Genomic DNA, 22,698 nt, shown 5'->3' with positions numbered 1-22,698 from the left:
GTTATTTCTCTCTCCTACAGTGACGTTATTTCTCTCTCCTACAGTGACGTTATTTCTCTCTCCTACAGTGATGTTATTTCTCTCTCCTACAGTGACGTTATTTCTCTCTCCTACAGTGATGTTATTTCTCTCTCCTACAGTGACGTTATTTCTCTCTTCTAGTGACATTATTCCTCTCTCCTTCAGCGTCCATCACAATTACATGCACATGGCCAATTATTATGCAAATGTATTGATGACGTCACTTAGCGACTTCGAGCGACTTTTCGGACAGGCAATAGCTACTTTCCTTACTGATGAGTTGGCAACACTGATCTGAATGCAGAGCAACAATTTTGGTGGGAATCACACGAGAGGACACTGTCATAGTACACTGTATGCGCCGTTCCACGAGGGTGGCTTCATATAGCCAATAGCAGGCGGTGGGCAACCTTTTCCATGTGAGTGCCAATTTACAATTTTATTTTTAATTTCACCTTTATTTAACCAGGTAGGCAAGTTGAGAACAAGTTCTCATTTACAATTGCGACCTGGCCAAGATAAAGCAAAGCAGTTCGACACATACAACAACTCAGAGTTACACATGGAGTAAAACAAACAAACATACAGTCAATAATACAGTATAAACAAGTCTATATACATTTACATTTAAGTCATTTAGCAGACGCTCTTATCCAGAGCGACTTACAAATATACGATGTGAGCAAATGAGGTGAGATAAGGGAGGTAAAGGCAAAAAAATGCCATGGTGGCAAAGTAAATACAATATAGCAAGTAAAACGCTGGAATGGTAGATTTGCAATGGAAGAATGTGCAAAGTAGAAATACAAATCATTGATCCTAACTTCTCTAAAGATCTGCGTGCCGGTTATGACTTGCATATAAGCATTGTAGGCTACTTACTCAACCGTGCCCCCAAAATGTCTAACTGGCCACAAACGGAATAATTGTAGCTACTAGACATAGACGCTGTCCATTCAGCCACACGCCACGGAGCTCCTCTAAGGTCTACCTGTACGGAGGCAGCACGCGAGGCCTTAATGTGTAGATTTTCCTTTTGTATTTTACGATTTTCTTAATTATTTGGTCGTTTGTGTCTTCATACGTCCTTGTCGATTGTAGGCCTAAGTAAATCCTTTAATGTATGCCTGTTATTTCAATACACGTGTTGTAATTATCTAGCATAGTTTATATTCGCAGTCCACGGTTTAATGCTCTGGTTTCTTTCACATGATCGGTTTTTGAATTCGGCCTTGAGACGAATATGTATTATATACGTCCATTTCATGTTGCACTGCTCGCGCAGTTTCACAAGTAAAGTAGTATGTTTAAGGTTCAGTAGTACATTGTACACGCCATTCCACAGACATTTAAACCTAATATTGCGGTGATAATTCAGGTGTGGGGTCATTTGTTTGTTCTTGCTGTTCTCCAAAACAGCGTTTTAGAGTTTGTAAAATGATGTAGGCTAGAGCTACATTAAAGCTCTGGGTGTAGTAAAGAGGGGGTGTATTTCTACACACCGAGTTTAGCTGACTGACGTCACTGATCTGCTGCATCCGCACCACCCTTCAGGTGAGCAAGACATCTTGTCTGGCCAACTCCACTCCTGGACTTTACATGGCCAATAGTATAATGCGTTAATGTTGTAACTTACCTCTGTGTTGCTGGGGGTTGTTTTCGAAAACTTGTTTCTAAATTATGACTCAACTTCCTACCTATTTATAAAAATGTATCATCTGACCAAAGATGGTCAGACTGTGGCACTGCCAGTGATGAGATCAGATATCCAATTTCAACAAATCCCCCCTATCAATCTTGATTTGGTCAGTTCACCTTCACATCCCATAATAACATAGCCACACACTGTGGTTGGTCATTTATTACACCAGTGTCATCTACATTCTTGCACATGGAAGCTCTTAGAATGGTGCTGCCATGTATAGCAGCCATTTTACGGGCTCCAGACCAATTCGGCAATTGTTTAGTTAATTTTTTTTGCTCCATGTTCTCTATATTGTTGGGAAGGCCCTGTAAGTAAACATGTCACTGTTCGTCTACCTACGCCTGTTGTTTTTACCAAGCATGTGACTAACACAATTCGAGTTGACGGAAGACTAGCATTTCATTTTGGACAAGTGCATGACGCCCCTTAAAGGTTTGTCCTCTTTCTTGTTTGGCATCTAATGAATAGGACCCAGAGTCATGGTTCTGAATTTACAGGAAGTCTGATCTGTTCGGTTCTCCCTCGTCGACACCACTACCTGGATGTGTTCCAGTATAAGTGGGCAAGGTTCCATTTCAGGGTGCTGTACATTTCGGGGCGGCAGGTAGTCTAGTGGTTAGATCATTGGGCCAGTAACCAAAATGTTGCTGATCGAATCCCTGAACTGACAAGGTAAAAATCTGTCATTCTGCCCCTGAACAAGGCAGTTAACCCACTGTTCCTAGGCCGTCATTGTAAATGAGAATGTCCTGAACTGACTTGCCTAGTTAAAAAATAAATAAAAAAAGTAGTCTGACTCATTGGGCAACAATTGGTTGACTCATCATGTCTTTTAGACACTGGAACAGGAGTTTTTGTTGTTCTAAAGTAGCTGATATGCTGAGGTATTTTATTTGACAAAGCTAGCTGATTACACACCCATTTTTAATAAACTTAAGAATATTCTTCAAAGCCACTGTTCCATGTATCAACAGTGAATGTCAGTAAGACAGGTAATATTAATGTTGCTACTGTATTGTGTTAAGTTCAGTTTTCATTACTATATGTAGCCAGGACAAAAATGGGCCCTAGTGGGGTTCAGATCATGTGGGCAGGAAAAAACCCATCTCTGCATGGTAAAGGTAGAAGTAAACAGCAACACAATCAAGACGTTCCTCTACCAGCTTTATGATCTATTTGCACTGTGAACATAACATAACAATGTTCGCCATCATTCCTTTCATTTGCACAGCACAAAAAAAAAAAAAAAAAAACTTTTGAGCCAAGGCTGGAATTGACACATCAATCCCACTGAATCATAAAGATCTTTGATATGCATCAATAAGAGAATAGCTTTTTGTTGATTTTCTTTAAAGTCTGTTTTCGGGAAAGTTTGGCTCTTATATCATATATACATTTGGATCGCATGGGACATCATTCAGATGCTTCAGGGCTGCATCATAGTGCCCATAAGAAGAGCCATTGAGGACCTCCACCATTTTCAAGTAGTCAACTTGGTGGGACTTCCTATGTCTTAAGGATTGCAAAATCCATCCAGGTCACCAGAAGGGATCAGCAAATTTATTTAGCTGGTGAGCAAACATTCCACAACTGCAACCTTCAACCTTCGCCTTGTTCAAACTCCACACTCCAGGTGACACCGTGTACCCTTTGTTTCCCATCTCAGAAGTAGTAGATTAAGAAAATTGACGACTTCAAAAATGGAGATGGCATCAATGGCGCTGCCTGTGCACTTTGACACCATAACAACAGAAACAAAGAGAGCCCCCCTCTATAATTCTCTATGGCGCTGCCTGTGCACTTTGACACCATAACAGAAACAAAGAGAGCCCCCCTCTATAATTCTCTATGGGCTGCCTGTGCACTTTGACACCATAACAACAGAAACAAAGAGAGCCCCCCTCTATAATTCTCAATGGCGCTGCCTGTGCACTTTGACACCATAACAGAAACAAAGAGAGCCCCCCTCTATAATTCTCTATGGGCTGCCTGTGCACTTTGACACCATAACAACAGAAACAAAGAGAGCCCCCCTCTATAATTCTCTATGGGCTGCCTACCTACACTTTGTCAAACTGGGTTTCCGTCACAAATGGCACCATATACCATTCATAGTGCACTCCCTTTGACTGGGGCCCTGTGTTTAGACACTGGGTAGACAAAGTAGTGTGCTGTATATGGAGTAGGGTGCCATTTGAGAGGCAGCAGGGAGGGGGGGGGTCCTTTTAGAAAATAAAAACACAGGAAAATGAATCTGACAGAGGTCTCATATCCTTTACGGTTAGCAATGATTTTAATTTGCACCGCCCAGATTTTCCGAAGGGCTTCTTAGCCAGCTCATGTTTCACATGGAATGTACAGGATTCATTTCACAAAGGAAATAGTAGGAGAAGAGGTTTCTTCTCTCACCTCCATCTATCCATCCCCCCCTCATCCACTCTCTCTCTCCATCTCGCTCTCTCTTCAACCCCTCAGTCTCCACAGTAAGATGTTCTGATGTTAAAAAATAGTTTTGATATAGTTGTTTTTAATTTTTTACATTAGAACTTGAAAAAACATTGGAAACTCCAACTTCCCCTCCCCATGTCCAGAGGGACATACTGCATCTGCTGCTTACTGCATCTGCTGCTTGTAACTATGGAGACCAGGTAGAAGGTATTTTCCTGAAGGACTATCTGAACACGGGGGCTTTTTCTTGGAGCCCAAAGTGCTAGTAGGATACCCAGTCTCTTCTAGAGGTAGTCCTGGCAGGGAGGAGGAAGGGGGGGGGCTAGGTTTGCGGCAGGGGGTTTATAAATGCCTTGACGGGACCTGTGGAGGAAGGAGGCCACGGTCCAGGCTCAGAACCTCAGGTGGGACTTGTGTTTCACCATGTATCTGTAGGTGGAACAGGACGAGAACACCTGGTCAGTAGGAGCTCATGCATTCTACAATGTCATCTTATTCAAATATACTGTACATCCCAACTGTGTCTAACGCCAGAGAACATTTACAGAGATTATTTAGCTCCATGTGTACGAGTGCTAACATTTACAGAGATGATTTAGCTCCATGTGTACGAGTGCTAACATTTACAGAGATTATTTAGCTCCATGTGTACGAGTGCTAACATTTACAGAGATTATTTAGCTCCATGTATACGAGTGTTAACATTTACAATAACCCATCTACACAGAAATCTTCCACTTTTTCCCCTCTAATAATTTTCCCCAGACATTTTATTGAAAATACATTGCAGATTAGAGGGAGCGGAGGGTACATGACAGAGGTGGGTTTAATATCAACCCCATTGTGTCACGAGGATACATGTGCACAAATGTGCTTTCAAGAACACACCTGTCGAGGGTCTCCCAGAACTTCAGAAACATGGGCCGGTCGAGATGGCGCTTGTGGTGGCTCAGCTCCAACACGGTGACATCCCACTTCTGAACGTTGGGATCCATCTTCTGCTCGTCATACTTCAGATGAAAGGCTCTTACTGCAGGCGACCACAACCACACACAGACGATTAGGTAGGACCAATACTAGTGGAGACTTGGGTTGTACAGGTTAGCTTGCAAATATGCATTACCCTAATAAGTCCAATTCATTGAACAGGTATAACAGGTTACGAGCCAAATACCCGTATGGGTGGCAATTTAACTGGGTAAACATACTAATTACCAGTACCTGCAACAACAGTTACCTGCAACAAGAAATTCAATTACCTTGTCAAAAATGCTACCCATGTGTATAACAGCAAGAGAAATGGGAGGAATCTTACTTTTAGCAAAAATGTCCACAGGAGATCCGTCAGGCAACAGCCAAGGCCAACCTTTGAACTGCCAGGCAGGGCCCTGCACGAACACAGCCACCACACGATCCCTGCACAACAAAGTCAATATCAACTTTCTAGCCCTGGCAGACATTCTGATTGCAGATTGCGGGTGAATTTTTCATGGGCGGTGGACAGCCAGTGACCGCAAGGTTGCAGGTACGCAGCCCCGAGCTTGACTAGGTGAAAAATCTGTCGATGGGCTCGAGCAAGGCACTTAAACCATAATTGCTCCAGGGTCGTAGTTGGTAACGGCAGACCCTGGCCATGACCCAACTCTCCAAAAAGGCGACTCGGAGAGAGTTGAAATATGCAAAACAAACTAAAAACGTATCCAATTCACACATGCGAAGTAACACACATTTTAAACTAAAATTAAACTGTGTGGTTTGAGCCCTGAATACTGATCGGCTGACAGCCATGGTATATCAGACCGTATACCATGGGCATGAAAAAAACATTTATTTTTACTGCTCTAATTACATTGATATCCAGTTTATTATAGCAATAAGGCACCTCTGGGTTATATTTAATCAATAGGGCCCGGGGTGGTGTAATATATGGCCAATATACCACGGCTAAGGGCCATGTCCAGGCACTCTGCGTTGCATCGTGCATAAGAATAGCCCTTAGACGTAGTATATTGGCCATATACCACACCTCTTCGGGCCTTATTGCTTAATTATAAAACACAAACCCAATAGACAAATAATACAACATGTCACTGTACTGAATGTGTATAGTCCAGTAAAATGGCAGTACGCATTGTAAGCCAGATTTAGATAGTCATTTGTAAACTTTTGTAAACATTTGTAAACTTTTGAGGGGCTGGTTGCTAAAGTGGTGTAGCAGTATGTGGATGTAGGGTACTTTCATGTACAGCCAAGAATTACAACAATATTGTCAGGTACTGTCGATCATATAAACTCCCTTTTCAGGACCCTGTCCTTCAAAGATAATTGGATTTTTATGAATTAACTTCACAGACCTTCATTGTAAAAGGGTTTAAACACTGTTTCCCATGCTTGTTCAATTAACCATAAACAATTAATGAACATGCACATGTGGAACGGTCATTAATAAGACTAACAGCTTACAGACGGTAGGCAATTAAGGTCACAGTTATGAAAAAGTAGGACACTAAAGAGACCTTTCGACAGACTGAATAACACCAAAAGAAAGATGCCCAAGGTCCCTGCTCATCTGTGTGAACATGCCTTAGGCATGCTGCAAGGAGGCATGAGGACTGCAGATGTGGCCAGGGCAATACATTGCAATGTCCGTACTGAGACGGCTAAGACAGCGCTACAGGGAGACAGGACAGACAGCTGAACGTCCTCGCAGTGGCCGACCACACGTAACACCTGCACAGGATCGGTACATCCGAACATCACACCTGCGGAACAGGTACAGGATGGCAACCACTGCCCGAGTCACACCAGCGTACAATCCCTCCATCAGTGCTCAAATTGTCCGCAATAGGCTGAGAGATGTTGGACTGAGAGCTTGTTGGCCTGTTGTAAGGCAGGTCCTCACCAGACATCACCGGCAACAACGTCGCCTATGGGCAGAAATCCACCGATTTGGAAGTGGAGGGTCCGTGGCGGTGTGTCACAGCATCATCGGACTGAGCTTGTTGTCATTGCAGGCAATCTCAACACTGTGCGTCACAGGGAAGATATCCTCCTCTCTCATGTGGTACCCTTCCTGCAGGCTCATCCTGACATGACCCTCCAGCATGACAATGCCACCAGCCATACTGATCGTTCTGTGCGTGATTTCCTGCAAGACAGGAATGTCAGTGTTCTGCCATGGCCAGCAAAGAGCCCAGATCAATGCCATTGAGCACATCTGGGACCTGCTGGATCGGAGGGTGAGGGCTGGGGCCATTCCCCCCAGAAATGTCCGGGAACTTGCAGGCGCCTTGGTGGAAGAGTGGGGTAACATCTCACAGCAAGAACAGGCACATCTGGTGCAGTCCACGGGGAGGAGATGCACTGCAGTACTTTTGATTTTTGGGGGACTAAGACAACCATGGGTCGCATTAAATTTGGCACAGGCCACATCTGGCCCAGGGGCCTTAGGTTTGAGACTCCCGGTGCACGGCTACTCAAACAAGACGGGCTGTCTACCGCGGCCGCTTGCTTCTAGTTCCTGGACCACAAGACACCAAGCCCCTCAAGCAGCACAGCACACAGCTCGTCCATGCTGTTTATTTTCTCAGCATGCTGTCGAATTCATGCACTCAACATATTCTTCCAAAAACAAAAACGATGCTGCTTTCCACGTTGCTTCTAAATATAAGTCCACATGTTCTCTATTATAGTATTAGTTTGTGGATCTTGCTCTATGCAAAACCCAGGTTAGTTAAAGGAAGCTGGTATGTGCCTAAAATAATGTTAAATCGCTAACTAAATGCCATTTAGCTAGGGCAAAGCAAACGTTAGCTCTAATACAGGTTGGTACCAGTGGTGTAGATGAGCATGTTTGTGCAACGGCAGTTCTAAATCTTTTATTCAAATGTGATTAGGGTCCCCTGGGAAACACTGACCAACACTTTGGTTCCTACCCTGACAAAACTCCTACCTGGCTTTTTCCATTCCTTGTCATGCCAAATACCAACCATTGAAATATAATGATTATTCTATGACACAAACAGTTCAAAAGTCAAATAGCAATATTTGGTAGAACAATTGCAACTAGATTTTTTGCTCAAATCGTGCAACACTACTAACAACCTGGTATCATTACCAGTACAGTGCCTTGCGAAAGTATTTGGCCCCCTTGAACTTTGCAACCTTTTGCCACATTTCAGGCTTCAAACATAAAGATATAAAACTGTATTTTTTTGTGAAGAATCAACAACAAGTGGGACACAATCATGAAGTGGAACGACATTTATTGGATATTTCAAACTTTTTTAACAAATCAAAAACTGAAAAATTGGGCGTGCAAAATTATTCAGCCCCTTTACTTTCAGTGCAGCAAACTCTCTCCAGAAGTTCAGTGAGGATCTCTGAATGATCCAATGTTGACCTAAATGACTAATGATGATAAATACAATCCACCTGTGTATAATCAAGTCTCTGTATAAATGCACCTGCACTGTGATAGTCTCAGAGGTCCGTTAAAAGCGCAGAGAGCATCATGAAGAACAAGGAACACACCAGGCAGATCCGAGATACTGTTGTGAAGAAGTTTAAAGCCGGATTTGGATACAAAAAAATGTCCCAAGCTTTAAACATCCCAAGGAGCACTGTGCAAGCGATAATATTGAAATGGAAGGAGTATCAGACCACTGCAAATCTACCAAGAACTGGTCGTCCTTCTAAACTTTCAGCTCATACAAGGAGAAGACTGATCAGAGATGCAGCCAAGAGGCCCATGATCACTCTGGATGAACTGCAGAGATCTACAGCTGATATGGGAGACTCTGTCCATAGGACAACAATCAGTCGTATATTGCACAAATCTGGTCTTTATGGAAGAGTGGCAAGAAGAAAGCCATTTCTTAAAGATATCCATAAAAAGTGTCGTTTAAAGAATGCCACAAGCCACCTGGGATACACACCAAACATGTGGAAGAAGGTGCTCTGGTCAGATGAAACCAAAATTGAACTTTTTGGCAACAATGCAAAACGTTATGTTTGGCGTAAAAGCAACACAGCTCATCACCCTTACACACCATCCCCACTGTCAAACATGGTGGTGGCAGCATCATGGTTTGGGCCTGCTTTTCTTCAGCAGGGACAGGGAAGATGGTTAAAATTGATGGGAAGATTGAGGGAGCCAAATACAGGACCATTCTGGAAGAAAACCTGATGGAGTCTGCAAAAGACCTGAGACTGGGACGGAGATTTGTCTTCCAACAAGACAATGATCCAAAACATAAAGCAAAATCTACAATGGAATGGTTCAAAAATAAACATATCCAGGTGTTAGAATGGCCAAGTCAAAGTCCAGACCTGAATCCAATCGAGAATCTGTGGAAAGAACTGAAAACTGCTGTTCACAAATGCTCTCCATCCAATCTCACTGAGCTCGAGCGGTTTTGCAAGGAGGAATGGGAAAAAATGTCAGTCTCTCGATGTGCAAAACTGATAGAGACATACCCCAAGCGACTTACAGCTGTAATCGCAGCAAAAGGTGGCGCTACAAAGTATTAACTTAAGGGGGCTGAATAATTTTGCACGCCCAATTTCTCAGTTTCTGATTTGTTAAAAAAGTTTCAAATATCCAATAAATGTCGTTCCACTTCATGATTGTGTCCCACTTGTTGATTCTTAAAAAAACAAACAGTTTTATATCTTTATGTTTGAAGCCTGAAATGTGGCAAAAGGTCGCAAAGTTCAAGGGGGCCGAATACTTTTGCAAGGCACTGTGTATGCAAACATTTGGTGGGTATGGCACAGAAAGTAAAATGGATACCTTCTTCAAAATATGTGCTTCAAAACTAAGTATGATTCATATAGGCCCAAAGTAGGCAATATATCAATCAACTAGAAACATGTATTTTTCTGGTGCTCCTACATTTGTGTGGTGCTCACAGATTTTATTTTTAGCCCAGTCTGAATGGTTTCCACTTGGCCGTCATGTCCTGGTGACGATACAGAGTGGAACATATATATATATATATATATATATATATATATATATATATGGAAGATGACAAATTATCATGCCTGGTGGTGGTGACTCACCAGTCCTGCGGTGCTAGTTTGAGGGGCTGGTCGATAACCCTGTAGGGCACGGTGACGCTGAGCGTTGCCCCCCCGGGCTGAATCTGGTCCTTACGTCTCTGGAGCAGCACCTCGTTGTCCCGCTGGATGCCCTGCTTCTTCTTCTCCTCTGACGTCACAAACCTGACAGACGGCAGGAGAGCAGGGAAAAAATAAACACGTTGGTTAATATCAATTCAGTATGAGAGGACGTCAGAAAGCAGGAATCACGGATTCCTGAGAATTCTTATCACTGCCGCATTACGGTTATCAACTGTTCTTCAGAAAGGGGGGCAAAGCTAAAAATGTTTTTTTTTGGGACGATGAAGGTGACTTATAGCTTTATGGATATATGCAAATCTCAAAGGCATTATAAATCTAATAATGAGGTTGGTTTTTGGAATTTATTTTATACATATGAATAATTGGTAGTAGTGGTCCCAAGAGGACAAATGTTGACAACTTGGGTGTGATAAGATCAAGTTACTAAGTAATGAAGTCTTATTATTCATTTCCAGCACAGATTTGATTTTTTAGCCCAGTCTGAATGGTTTCCACTTTGTTCGTTCCAGCCTCTGCCTTCAAAGCCCTCCATTGTCTCCCTAGTACGCTAACTACAAAAAAACAAGTCCCATCTTCTCCCAGTCACACTAAAAAGACATCCCCCATAGGGTTTAGTTTTTTGTCTGTTTTGAAACTTAGCAACTGCTAGCCTCTCCATACACAAAACAAGGTGTATCGTGAGGTCCCTGGCAATTCGCAGCCCTAGTAGTTAACGTATAAAAAAATGTCAGTAAGTAATTTGACCAAATGGGCAGCTCCCGCTCTTTCGTTTTCTAGGGCAGTATTGGAGAACCAGTTTCTTGACCTAATTAGGTTTATTCTCTTTGACGATAAAGGACAATAATAAGCACTCATTTTCTTTTACCAAAAGTAATTCCCGACCCCTATTAAAACACTGTTTTTAAATGTAACCGGACACTATGACCTCAGGCAACAGGCTGGCTTAGGAGCCAACAGCTATGTGCAGCTATGGTAGCAATATTTAGAAGGGCTGTCATGTATTCGCAGAGCAGGGGGCGTTAATAAAGAGCTGTCATGTATTCACAGAGCAGGGGGCGTTAATAAAGAGCTGTCATGTATTCACAGAGCAGGGGGCGTTAATAAAGAGCTGTCATGTATTCACAGAGCAGGGGGCGTTAATAAAGAGCTGTCATGTATTCACAGAGCAGGGGGCGTTAATAAAGAGCTGTCATGTATTCACAGAGCAGGGGGCGTTAATAAAGAGCTATCATGTATTCACAGAGCAGGGGGTGGTAGTTAGACCCTGTGTTCTGCCATCAGGGCTCTCCCTGGTTATAGCTCTACCTCCATGCTGCTCATCCACACAGCCGGAGCCTCCGCCATCTTATGACGTCCAGTGATTTATGACGCCAATTAAACTGCAAAATAGCAATTACTCCACTCATGTGCGTCTGTGTGTGTACGCACCTTCAATGAACACGCTGGTGTATTTCACCTTCGTGAGGTGTGGAGGTGGCGAACAATGGCATCGCAGAGGGTTTTCATTGTTTAAGCCTCAGTCGTGAAGTACTGTTATTAATCAAATAAGAATGTGTATTTTTCTTGGATAAAACTAGACTTAAATGTCATGTACCTTACACTTTTACCACTTAGACAAATGCATGTGCACATTTCAACGGATAGGGGTTTGACTCAGTCAAACACCTGCTTCCTATTTAGCACTTTATGCTCAATGTATTAGTACAAAGCAGAAGACAATTAAAATGATTGATAATTACCAACACCCAGCACCACATAGTGGCATAAATACTGTACGTGTATTGATGACGATGACTTACCAGGGGTGAACACCAAAAGGATTTATCAACGTTTTTCCCTGTAGACACACACACACACAATACTTACTTGAGGTCCTGCAGGAGGTCCTTGGCATTGAGCATGGTGATGAGGGACGTGGTGGCCGCTGGGATGATGACGATGGGAGTCCTAGAGCCTGCAATGAAACAGGACCACAATATGCATTAGTTCATATATTCCCATCACACACACACACACACACACACAGCAGTACTTACCCTTCTTTTGATTTGGTGGGGGTCTGGCTTGGGAAACTGCAGGGAGAAGCAGACAACATATGAAACGTTTTAAGAGGCCACAGCTCTGGCTTCTATTCAGCTTTCAACAGAAAGCCATCGACCAGGTAAAGCCCCCACTGTTTTAGTGATCCAATTTCTAAAAAAATAAAGTAAAAAAACAATTAATGAGCTGGCTTACTGAAGACACATATTATCCAACCAACGTACTGCTGTTGTTTACAGATTTCAGTTTCACTTGTTCGTTCCGAGACACGACCTATAGATATTTTGTCTCCATGTGTCTAGAGGCTTGGATACAATGAGTAGCGGGCAGCTGCTTTAATATGCTTCCTGTATTTCACTATAGCAAAGCAGCTCTTACTATGGTTTATTTTATAGTTAAAGGGCCCGTATTCACAAAGAGTCTCAGATTATGAGTGCTGATATAGGATCAGGACACCAATGTTCATATAATTAAATTCATTATTCTCCAAAAAGGCAAAACTGATCCTATATAAGTGCTCCAACTCAGACTCTGAATATAGGCCCAGATCTCATCCAACAGAGCCATGCGTGTCATCGGAGGCTTCCAAAAATAGATTTTTCACTTAGGTTTTAAAAGCTTGCATCTCTTTTCCACCAAGAACAGACAAAAACAGCATCGATTCTGCCCAAGATACATTTATGCTGGTTGTTGCCTTGATTATTAATATATTTTGTGACAGGAGAGATGACACTGTTGCATTAATGCAAAAAAAAAAGAGCAAAAAAGGGGCATTGAAATGTGGGGTTCAGAAGTCAAGTTGTCATTAAAAAAGGGACATAACACTCAAGTCATGTTTCCGATTGTTAGACTGTACAGTCACATTGAATTCCGTCCTGTTTTCAGACCAGAAAAAGTAACGACCCTTTTAAACTAATGTGTTGTGTACTGTGTGTGGTGAGTTCCTTAAAGCTGAATTTCAGCATTCCTTCCTCCTGACCAGTGTTTGTGACATCTGCTACTTTATCAAACTGAGCTCATCTATTAATCTACATCAGCGGTGCGGTTGAAAATGTGTCACATTCTGGCTGTCAGGCTATCGCTCACAACGTGGACGGATGTCACACACCAAACGTGACTTTTCCTCTACACAGCCACGCCAAATGTCACAACTGGATAATAGAACAAACTTGCGATTCAAGGGCCTGAGCGGTGACCTCCAGCTTCGGACCTCATGTCCGCTCTGCACTTCCCCGATAAATGATTTGGGTGGAAACAATGACGGCCGCTCGATGACAGCTGCCAAACACTGATCTGACGGCGCAACCTTGAAGCAATTGACAGTTGTCCCAAGAAAGGTTTTGAAAAGAATATGCAGAGACAGTGGTTAAAGCAAAATAAATCCTAAGACTGAAACTTATGGTGATCTCAGATCGATTGTCTGGGGTCCAAGTTAACCTCCCCTTTCATGTAAGAAAGTCATGACCATCATGCTTTTAGGGAAAGAGGATCATTTTGTACATGTATTAAACTGCAAGTTTGACCAATTTCAGTCCCCTTGTTTAGGGGTTCAGGTCCGGGGTCCTTACCCGGGATCATTTTTACGTAGGAGGACAGGTGACTTTTTATAAAGGACATTCTACTCTAATTAAATTAAAATTATGCTGACAATTTCCAGCCAACAGAAATGTGCCAAATAACATCAGTAAAAAAAGTTTACATTATTTTAACATACTGGAAATAGCCTACCCATGGTCTAAATGATCAGATGTGATATTAGCAATAAGCATCAACACCTGTATCCCAACTGATTAAGCAGTGGCTATAAAAATGTACAAGGACAAACCCCATGCTAAAGCCTATCTGCATTAACCCCATTGGACACAATTATGATTTTCAAATGATTAGTATATAAATAATTATCCACTCAAACATTTATTTCAAAGTAAAATATTTTGTAGAACAGACATGCTTCTGTCTGTATTAGGCTATGCCCCCCGCCCGCCACCGCCAATTGATTTGCTCTCTGGGCCCACCGGGAAGGCGGCGGTTGTACCTTCAGACATTAAATGGTTCAAATAGTAACAGCTGGCCTACCCGGCACACAAGGCAGCTGCCAGAGACTAAAAAAAATGAAAACTGCTTTATCGTTAAAATAAAAAAATGTAAAAAATGTTTGGCAATCGACTAGGAATGCAATCGACCGGTTTGTGACCACTACTCTAGAAAGTTGAGTGAAGTTCAAACTCGTGTTTCTCTCCGTGGGCTGATATATTTCTTCTGCAAGGCAGTCCCAGGGGAGGCTACTGATTAGAGGGAACATTGAGTACAGGGCATGCAGTCCAGCCCATTGACAACGTTCTCCATTCAACCAATAAAGAGAGGGCCTTGAATCACACACCATGTTACGAGTCCAGCATGACACGGTGTGCAGGGTTTCATTCCAGCCCAGCACCAAAACTAACTTTCTGTACCAGGGTTGGTGGTGACCACCGATATTGGAGTTTTAAAATGACTAAATGACTTGTAAAGCCGTCTCTACTTTAAACACGTCGTTTCCATTTGATCTACTTTGGTGCTGCTAGATACAGACCTGGTCTGGGGACGGGCTGCAGGGCTGGTGTCTGGGCCTTCCTGGCAGACGCTCCCTCCTGAAACACAAACACACTGGTCAAGCTGCAGCTAGGGCTGGCACAGTATAACCAACGGTTACAGATGAAGACCGTCATGAAAATAAAATAAACTAAATCTGTCCCAGTACCCCCTGTATAATAGCCTCATTATGGTTATTTAATTGTGTAACAAAAACTAGTCAGTTTTTTTTGCAACATACCCAAATCTAACTACCTGTAGCTCAGGACCTGAAGCAAGGATATGCATATTATTGATACTATTTGAAAAGGAAACACTGAAGTTTGTGGAAATCTGAAATGAATGTAGGAAAATATAACACAGATGTGGTAAAAGATAAAACAAAAAAACATGCATTCTTTATTTTTTATTCCATTATCTTTGAAATGCAAGAAAAACGCCATACTTTCAGATAGGAGTCTAGGTGTCCTATAGATTTTGTCCAACAGGTGGCAGCAGTGTGTGCAAAGTTTCAGACTGATCCAGTGAAGAATTACATTACTGCACAATATTTTGTATCAAGTCTGCCAGGAGTTTTTCCAAATGTGCCTAACTATGCTACATTTTATCTCTGGGACCCTCAGGATGACAAATCAGAGCACAATTACTAAATGTAAGTACATTATTTAGTTTCAGAGGTGAATGTATCAAATCAAATTGTATTAGTCACATGCGCCAAATAGAACTGGTGTAGAAAAGGGCAGTGTGGAGTACAATATAGATTGCATCTGTGGATCTGTTGGGGCGGTATGCAAATTTGAGTGGGTCTAGGATTTCTAGGATAATGGTGTTGATGTGAACCATGCCCAGCCTTTCAAAGCACTTCACTGCTACAGACGTGAGTGATACGGGTTGGTAGTCATTTAGGCAGGTTACCCTAGTGTCCTTGGGCACAGGCACTATGTTGGTCTGCTTAAAACATGTTGGTATTACAGACTCAGACGGGTTGAAAATGTCAGACACATTTGCCAGCTGGTCAGAACATGCTCGCATTACACATCCCGGTAATCCATCTGGCCCTGCGGCCTAGTGATTGTTGACCTGTTTAAAAGGTTTTACTCACATCGGCTGCAGAGAGAGTGATCACAGTCTTCCGAAACAGCTGGTGCTCTCATGCATGTTTCAGTGTTCTTTGCCTCAAAGCGAGAATATAAGTAATTTAGCTTGTCTGGTAGGCTCATGTCACTGGGCAGCTCTCGGCTGTACTTCCCTTTGCAGTCTAATGGTTTGCAAGCCCTGCCACATCCGACGAGCGTCAGAGCCTGTGTAGTACAATTCGATCTTAGTCCTGTATTGATGCTTTTCCTGTTGGTTCATCGGAGGGCATAGCGGGATTTCTTATAAGCTTCTAGGTTAGAGTCCTGCTCCTTGAAAGCGCCAGCTCTAGCCTTTAGCTCAGTGAGGATGTTGCCTGTAATCCATGGCTTCTGGTTGGGGTATGTACGTACAGTCACTGTGGGGACAACGTCATCGATGCACTTATTGATGAAGCCAAAAACTGATGTGGTGTACTCCTCAATGCCATTGGAGGAATCCCGGAACATATTCCAATCTGTGCTAGCAAAGCAGCCCTGTAGCTTAGCGTCTGCTTCATCTGACCACTTTTTGATTTATCTAGTCACTGGTGCTTCCTGCTTTAATTTTTGCTTGGTAGCAGGAATCAGAAGGATAGAATTATGGTCAGATTTGCCAAATGGAGGGCGAGCTTTGTTTGCGTGGAGTAAAGGTGTTCCAGAGTCCCGCCCCCCTCCTCTGGTTGCACAGGTGACATGCTGATAGAAATTTGGTAAAACAGATTTAAGTTTCCATGCATTAACCTCTACGGGATGGGTGCCCCTAACCCAGGATGGTTGTTGCTAACGTGCGCTAATGTGACTAGAATGTCATTATGTACAACAGCCAGGATATACAACTTTCCGGGACCAAGACATGTCTTATATGGGCAGAAAGCGTAAATTCTTGTTAATCTGCAGTTTCCAATTAACAGTAGCTATTACAGTGGGAAAAATACCATGCAATTGTTTGATTGCACAACAAAATTATCACGGCAACTGGTTTGATAACAGCTCACCCAGAGGCGGCGCTCATAGTAGCCGGGGACTAACCTCACCAGGGTAGGGGGCAGCTTTTGGAATTTTGGATGAAAAGCGTGCCCAAATTAAACTGCCTGCTACTCAGGCCCAGAAGATAGGATACGCATATAATTAGTAGATTTGGATTGAAAACAAAGTTTCCAAAACTGTTAAAATAATGTCTGAGTATAACAGAACTGATATGGCAGGTGAAAACCAGAGGAAAATCCAACCAGGAAGTACTATTATTTTGAAAGGCTGTTTTTCCATTGAAAGCCTATCCACCATACAAAGACTTAGGACCCAGTTCACAAGCTCTGTGGCTTCCTCAACATGTGACCAGTCTTTAGGCATTGTTTCAGGCATTTACTCTGAAAAATTAGGGAGATGCAGCACTTTCAATCAGTGGTCAGTGAAAATTTCAATTCATCAGCCATGCGCCCTGATCGTGAACGTGCCTCGTTTCTCCTTTCCTATTGACAAAGCTTTTGTTCGGTTGAAATATTATTGATGACATCAACCAGAGGATTGATTTTAAACCTCGTTTGGCATGTTCCTACTAACTTTTATTGTACTTTTTAAAAACTTTGTCTGGAATTAGTGACAGTGTGCTTTTGCCATAAAGCATTTTTGAAATCTGACTCAGCGGTTGCATTAAGGAGAAGTTTATTTATAATTGCATGCTTAAGGGCTTGTAAGTAAGCATTTCACATGAAGGTCTCCGCCGGTTGTATTCGGCGCATGTGACAAAAAAAAAAAAGAAGTTAAAGAGTTGACTGATGGGATGGCCCGACATTCCTGCAGTTGAGTGTTTCTGCGGTTATATGGACCCTTAACACCCCCCACAATGCAGCAGCAGCAGCACACATAGAAGTCAATTTAACTGGTAAACTCATGGATACACTAAATCAAGTATGGGTAGGTGCTGCCTAATATGGTGCACAGGGTATGGGCGAGTCGAAAGGCATGGGTGCATGGAAAGCCAATCAGCTAATTGTGCAGATTTGCTGCCACTCAAGACCTTTGTGTGGCTGATTGGGCTGCACGACGAGTCGATAAGTCGGCGACCAGAGCACCGTTCTATCTACGTGCCTGCTGTTGGGGCATTTTCTATAAACCTTACTAATGCTTTTGTACTAAAATATCCATCTTTAAGCCTAGGCATTGGGCTTGAGTGTGTTAAATAAACTAACTCATAAGATAGAAAAGTGTGCGCGTGCATTAATAAGAGGCCTGTTCTAACTTTTGTGTGTGTGTGTGTGTGTGTGTGTGTGTGTGTGTGTGTGTGTGTGTGTGTGTGTAGAAAGAGCCCATGATGTCTTGGAGCTCAGCCAAGACTTGACAGAAACTGACCGGGTCCTCTTAAGATAACTGGAGACAGAGTAAAGGTTATATCCTGCACAACAGTGATAAAGCTGCTGTTCTGTTCGGAGCCCGTTTCTGTGAAAAAGGTTCATCCTGTGTGTGTGTGTGACCAGTAGAACCATACAGCATCTGGGCCGACAATCAAAAGCACTTGTTTGACCAACTTCGGGGAACCGTTGAGCTACTGATAGAGGAAGGATGAAGTTTGCGACAGACTGAGGCAACCTATTCTCCACTCACACAAACATACATAGGATCACATGTTTTACAGATGCTTGCATGGGGTAGCCTGACTATATAAAAGTGATCCTGTACTCTTTGTACAGCAGGCTCTAGTTCTCCTGTGTGAAATATGACCAGCCTCATTGTAATACATTTTTTAAATTAAGGTAATACATTGATTGAATATTTCTCTTCATTATTAGTTAAGGTAGAATTTCCACCACACTTCAGTCCTGCTTCCTATTGGGCATCAAGGTCGTGTTGCTGGCAGTAGATAACGTGGCAATTTTTTCCTCCCCTCACACGATTTTATTTAAAATAGGACAGCAGCCTAAACAAATAAATAATATTGTTAACCGTCTAGATGTCACCTTGATACATAGTCTACTAGTCAATGGGGAGGGCATGACCGGCAACACCAGGACACAGTGCTCTTTGCTCCCGCTTGACAAGCACTTACTACTGTCCAGCAACTGCGTGGGAAGTAGCTACATAGTAGCCAATAGTCAGTTAGTAGACGCATACCATGCATGAAGCAACAGTACAATTATTTGTGTAAAACTAAGGCCGGACAAATTCGAATTACGGTTTAACGGATGCCCCGCGAAATAAATATATTTTTAAATATTTATGCGGTGGCAATACATGCAGAGCTTTGTTTATAATGCACTGTCTGCTCACCCTTGAGGCTTTCCCCAAGTTGATGCGCAAGAGACCAAACACCCTCAGTTCATGTTCCAGCCTCTGATTGGACAGTGAAACACACACACGTTCACACCTGCAAGAGACGTGCAGATGTTTAAATGTTCTCCTATGTCGTCATGGACAAAGCCAGTGCAAATTCCTACTATGTGTGTCCAAGTTAAACTTGGGACGTCACAAATGATAAAACACAGTCGGCTAAACTCATGTTTAATGCATAATTTTCAGTTCTATTAGAAGCGATTAATAGACGCAACATCATTGAACCAATTGACTGGCCAGAGAGCAGGTCATTCATCAGCAAAGACGCCGTGCAATGTGATAGTATTTTGGACAACCAAATTGAAGTCAAAATGATTGATGAAATTGAAGTGTGATTCATAACTTTTTTCCCAGTAATAGTAGGCCAACCGATAACACCAGGACGGAATGCATTCGAGGTGATGATAAGCCGCCAAGAACAGCTAGCATGTAGAGGAAAATACATCACCAGTGGCATGCACACACCTCGTGCAGATCAGCAGCTCCACAATGATGTGATTGCATGTCTCCAAGGTGGGGGCTTTATATGTGGCAGCCAGGCGAGACAATCGTGAGCTAAATTACTGGGCTCGAATTTAGTCAAGCTTGCGCCATAGAGTGATGCTTCTAGTTCTGCATGTTATAAACAATATTTTTTTTATTTTGATAGGCTACTCTACAGCTGAATTTATGTATTTTTTCCAATGCTCCATTAATTTGGCAGACCTAACGTGATTGACCCTCTTTCTACAAGGCCTAGTCTATGAGAGGCCTAATCATATTTGCATGAATATTTTGTTAACGGCTATATAGATTCCAGGTCATTAATATGAATCAACATTTTTAATTGATTAATTATTTGTCAATCATTGAATTAAATTTCTTAGTGTTCAAAATCTTGAAAAAATATATATATTTTTTAAAATCAGGAATAACGAAACGGTCACATGTTATACTTCCCACTGCGTTTCCCTTCTCATGGTTATAACACTGACATCTGCATTTTTAAGAAAAATTGTGTAGGCTTTCACATGGAATAACATAACTCTTGAAACTCACATTAGGCCCTAGAGCATGCACAAGCACATTGTGGTAAAGTACTGTTATTCCTTATCCACTTTATGTTCACACACACACATATATATACAGTTGAAGTTTACATACACCTTAGCCAAATAGACTTAAACTCTGTTTCAAATTCCTGACATTTAATCCTAGTAAAAATTCCATTTTAGGCCAGTTAGGATCACCACTTTATTTTAAGAATGCGAAATGTCAGAATAATAGTAGACAATGATTTCAGCTTTTATTTATTTAATCACATTGGCCAGTGGGTAAGAAGTTTACTTACACTCAATTAGTATTTGGTAGCATTGCCTTTAAATGGTTTAACTTGGGTCAAACGTTGCAGGTAGCCTTCCAAAAGCTTCCCACAATAAGTTGGGTGAATTTTGGCCCATTCCTCCTGACAGAGCTGGTGTAACTGAGTCAGGTTTGTAGGCCTCCTCGCTCGCACACACTTTTTCAGTTCTGCCCACAAATGTTCTATGGGATTGAGGTCAGGGCTTTGTGATGGCCACTCCAATACCTTTGACTTTGTTGTCCTTAAGCCATTTTGCCACAACTTTGGAAGTATGCGTTGGGTCATTGTCCAGTTGGAAGACCCATTTGCGACCAAGCTTTAACTTTTTTTTTTAACTGATGTCTTGAGATGTTGCTTCAATATATCCACAATTTTCCTCCCTCGTGATGCCATCCATTTTGTGAAGTGCTCCAGTCCCTCCTACAGCAAAGCTCACCCACAACATGCTGCCACCCCCGTGTTTCACAGTTGTGATGGTGTTCTTCAGCATGCTAGCCTCACCCTTTTCCCTCCAAACTGATGGTCATTGTGGCCAAACAGTTCCATTTTTGTTTCGTTAGACCAGAGGACATTTCTCCAAAAAGTATGATCTTTGTACCAATGGGCCGTTGCAAACCGTAGTCTGGCTTTCTGGTGGTTTTGGTGCAGTGGCTTCTTCCTTGCTGAGTGGCCTTTCAGGTTGTGTCGATATAGGACTCTTTTTACTGTGGATATAGATACTTTTGTACCCGTTTTCTCCAGCATCTTCACAAGGTCCTTAGTTGTTGTTCTGGGATTGAGTGGCACTTTTTCACACGAAAGTGTGTTCATTACTAGGGGAAAGAACGCATCTCCTCCCTGAGCGGTATGACAGCTGCATGGTCCCATGGTGTTTATACTTGCGTACTATTGTTTATATAGATGAATGTGGTACCTTCGGTGGTTTGGAAATTGCTCCCAAAAATGAACCAGACTTGTGGAGGTCTATAATTAGTTTTCTGGAGGTCTTGGCTGATGTCTTTGGATTTTCCCATGATGTCAAGAAAAGAGGCACTGAGTTTGAAGATAGGCCTTGAAATACATCCACAGGTACACCTCCAATTGACTCAAATGATGTCAATTAGCCTATCAAAATATTCTAAAGCTATGACATCCTTTTCTGGAATGTTCCAAGCTGTTTAAAAGGCAGTCAACTTAGTGCATGTAAACTTCTGACCGACTGGAATTGTGAAACAGTGAATTATAAGTGAAATAATCTGTCTCAACAATTATTGGGAAAATGACTTGTCATGCACAAAGTAGATGTCCTAACTGACATGCCAAAACTATAGTTTGTTAACCTCTTGAAACTAGGGGGCACTATTTTCATTTTTGGAAAAATAACGTTCCCAAAGTAAACAGGCTATTTTTCAGGACCAGATAATAGAATATGCATATAATTGACAGCTTAGGATAGAAAACACTAAAGTTTCCAAAACTAAAAATATTGTCTGTGAGTATAACAGAACTGATATTGCAGGTGAAAGCCTGAGAAAAATCCAACCAGGAAGTGACTAATGAAGAAACCTCTGCGTTCCTATGCATCCCTATTGAGCAGTGAAAGGGATATCAACCAGATTCCCTTTTCTATGGCTTCCCTAATGTGTCACAAGACAGTTTCAGGCTTTTATTTTGAAAAAATGAGCGTGAGCGACAACATTGTGTAAGTGGTCACCTGGTGGCTCTGAATGATTTGTGCGTAATAGACAAATGTGGCCATTGTTTCTCTCGCTCCTACTAAGAAGCCAACTGACCCGGTTGATATATTATCGAATAGATATTTGAAAAACACCTTGAGGATTGATTATAAAAACGTTTGCCATGTTTGTCGATATTATGGATCTAATTTGGAATATTTTTCGGCGTTGTCGTGACCAATTTCTGGTCGATTTCTCAGCCAAAAATAATCTTTATGGAAAAAAGGAACATTTGCTATCTAACTGGGAGTCTCGTGAGTGAAAAGA

The 22,698-nt window shown here is 42.2% G+C and overlaps 2 protein-coding genes across 3 annotated transcripts in view; one reads left to right on the top strand and one right to left on the bottom strand.

Moving 5' to 3' along the window:
* The first annotated feature begins 301 nt into the window (after positions 1–301).
* Positions 302–22,698, top strand: part of LOC118372163 (beta-1,3-galactosyltransferase 2-like) — a 31,153-nt gene continuing 8,756 nt past the window's right edge. For both annotated transcript variants that reach the window (XM_052463410.1, XM_052463411.1), the window contains exon 1: positions 302–440. The gene's annotated coding sequence lies outside the window, so the exon portion shown is untranslated. The remainder of the gene's footprint in view (positions 441–22,698) is intronic.
* The window catches only part of cdc73 (cell division cycle 73, Paf1/RNA polymerase II complex component, homolog (S. cerevisiae)), a 37,311-nt gene continuing 17,486 nt past the window's right edge, over positions 2,874–22,698 (bottom strand). The window contains exons 11-17 of the mRNA XM_035757954.2: positions 14,934–14,991; positions 12,358–12,393; positions 12,188–12,275; positions 10,241–10,402; positions 5,490–5,590; positions 5,063–5,204; positions 2,874–4,603 (exon numbers count right to left, since the gene is read on the bottom strand). Of these exons, the coding sequence (XP_035613847.1) occupies positions 4,567–4,603; positions 5,063–5,204; positions 5,490–5,590; positions 10,241–10,402; positions 12,188–12,275; positions 12,358–12,393; positions 14,934–14,991 (624 nt within the window). The 3' untranslated portion in view covers positions 2,874–4,566. The remainder of the gene's footprint in view (positions 4,604–5,062; positions 5,205–5,489; positions 5,591–10,240; positions 10,403–12,187; positions 12,276–12,357; positions 12,394–14,933; positions 14,992–22,698) is intronic.

Source organism: Oncorhynchus keta, chromosome 15 (assembly GCF_023373465.1).
Source record: "Oncorhynchus keta strain PuntledgeMale-10-30-2019 chromosome 15, Oket_V2, whole genome shotgun sequence".
Lineage (NCBI taxonomy): Eukaryota > Metazoa > Chordata > Actinopteri > Salmoniformes > Salmonidae > Oncorhynchus > Oncorhynchus keta.
The sequence above is the reverse complement of the archived record's forward strand: the minus strand, read 5'-3'. Positions and strand labels throughout refer to the sequence as shown.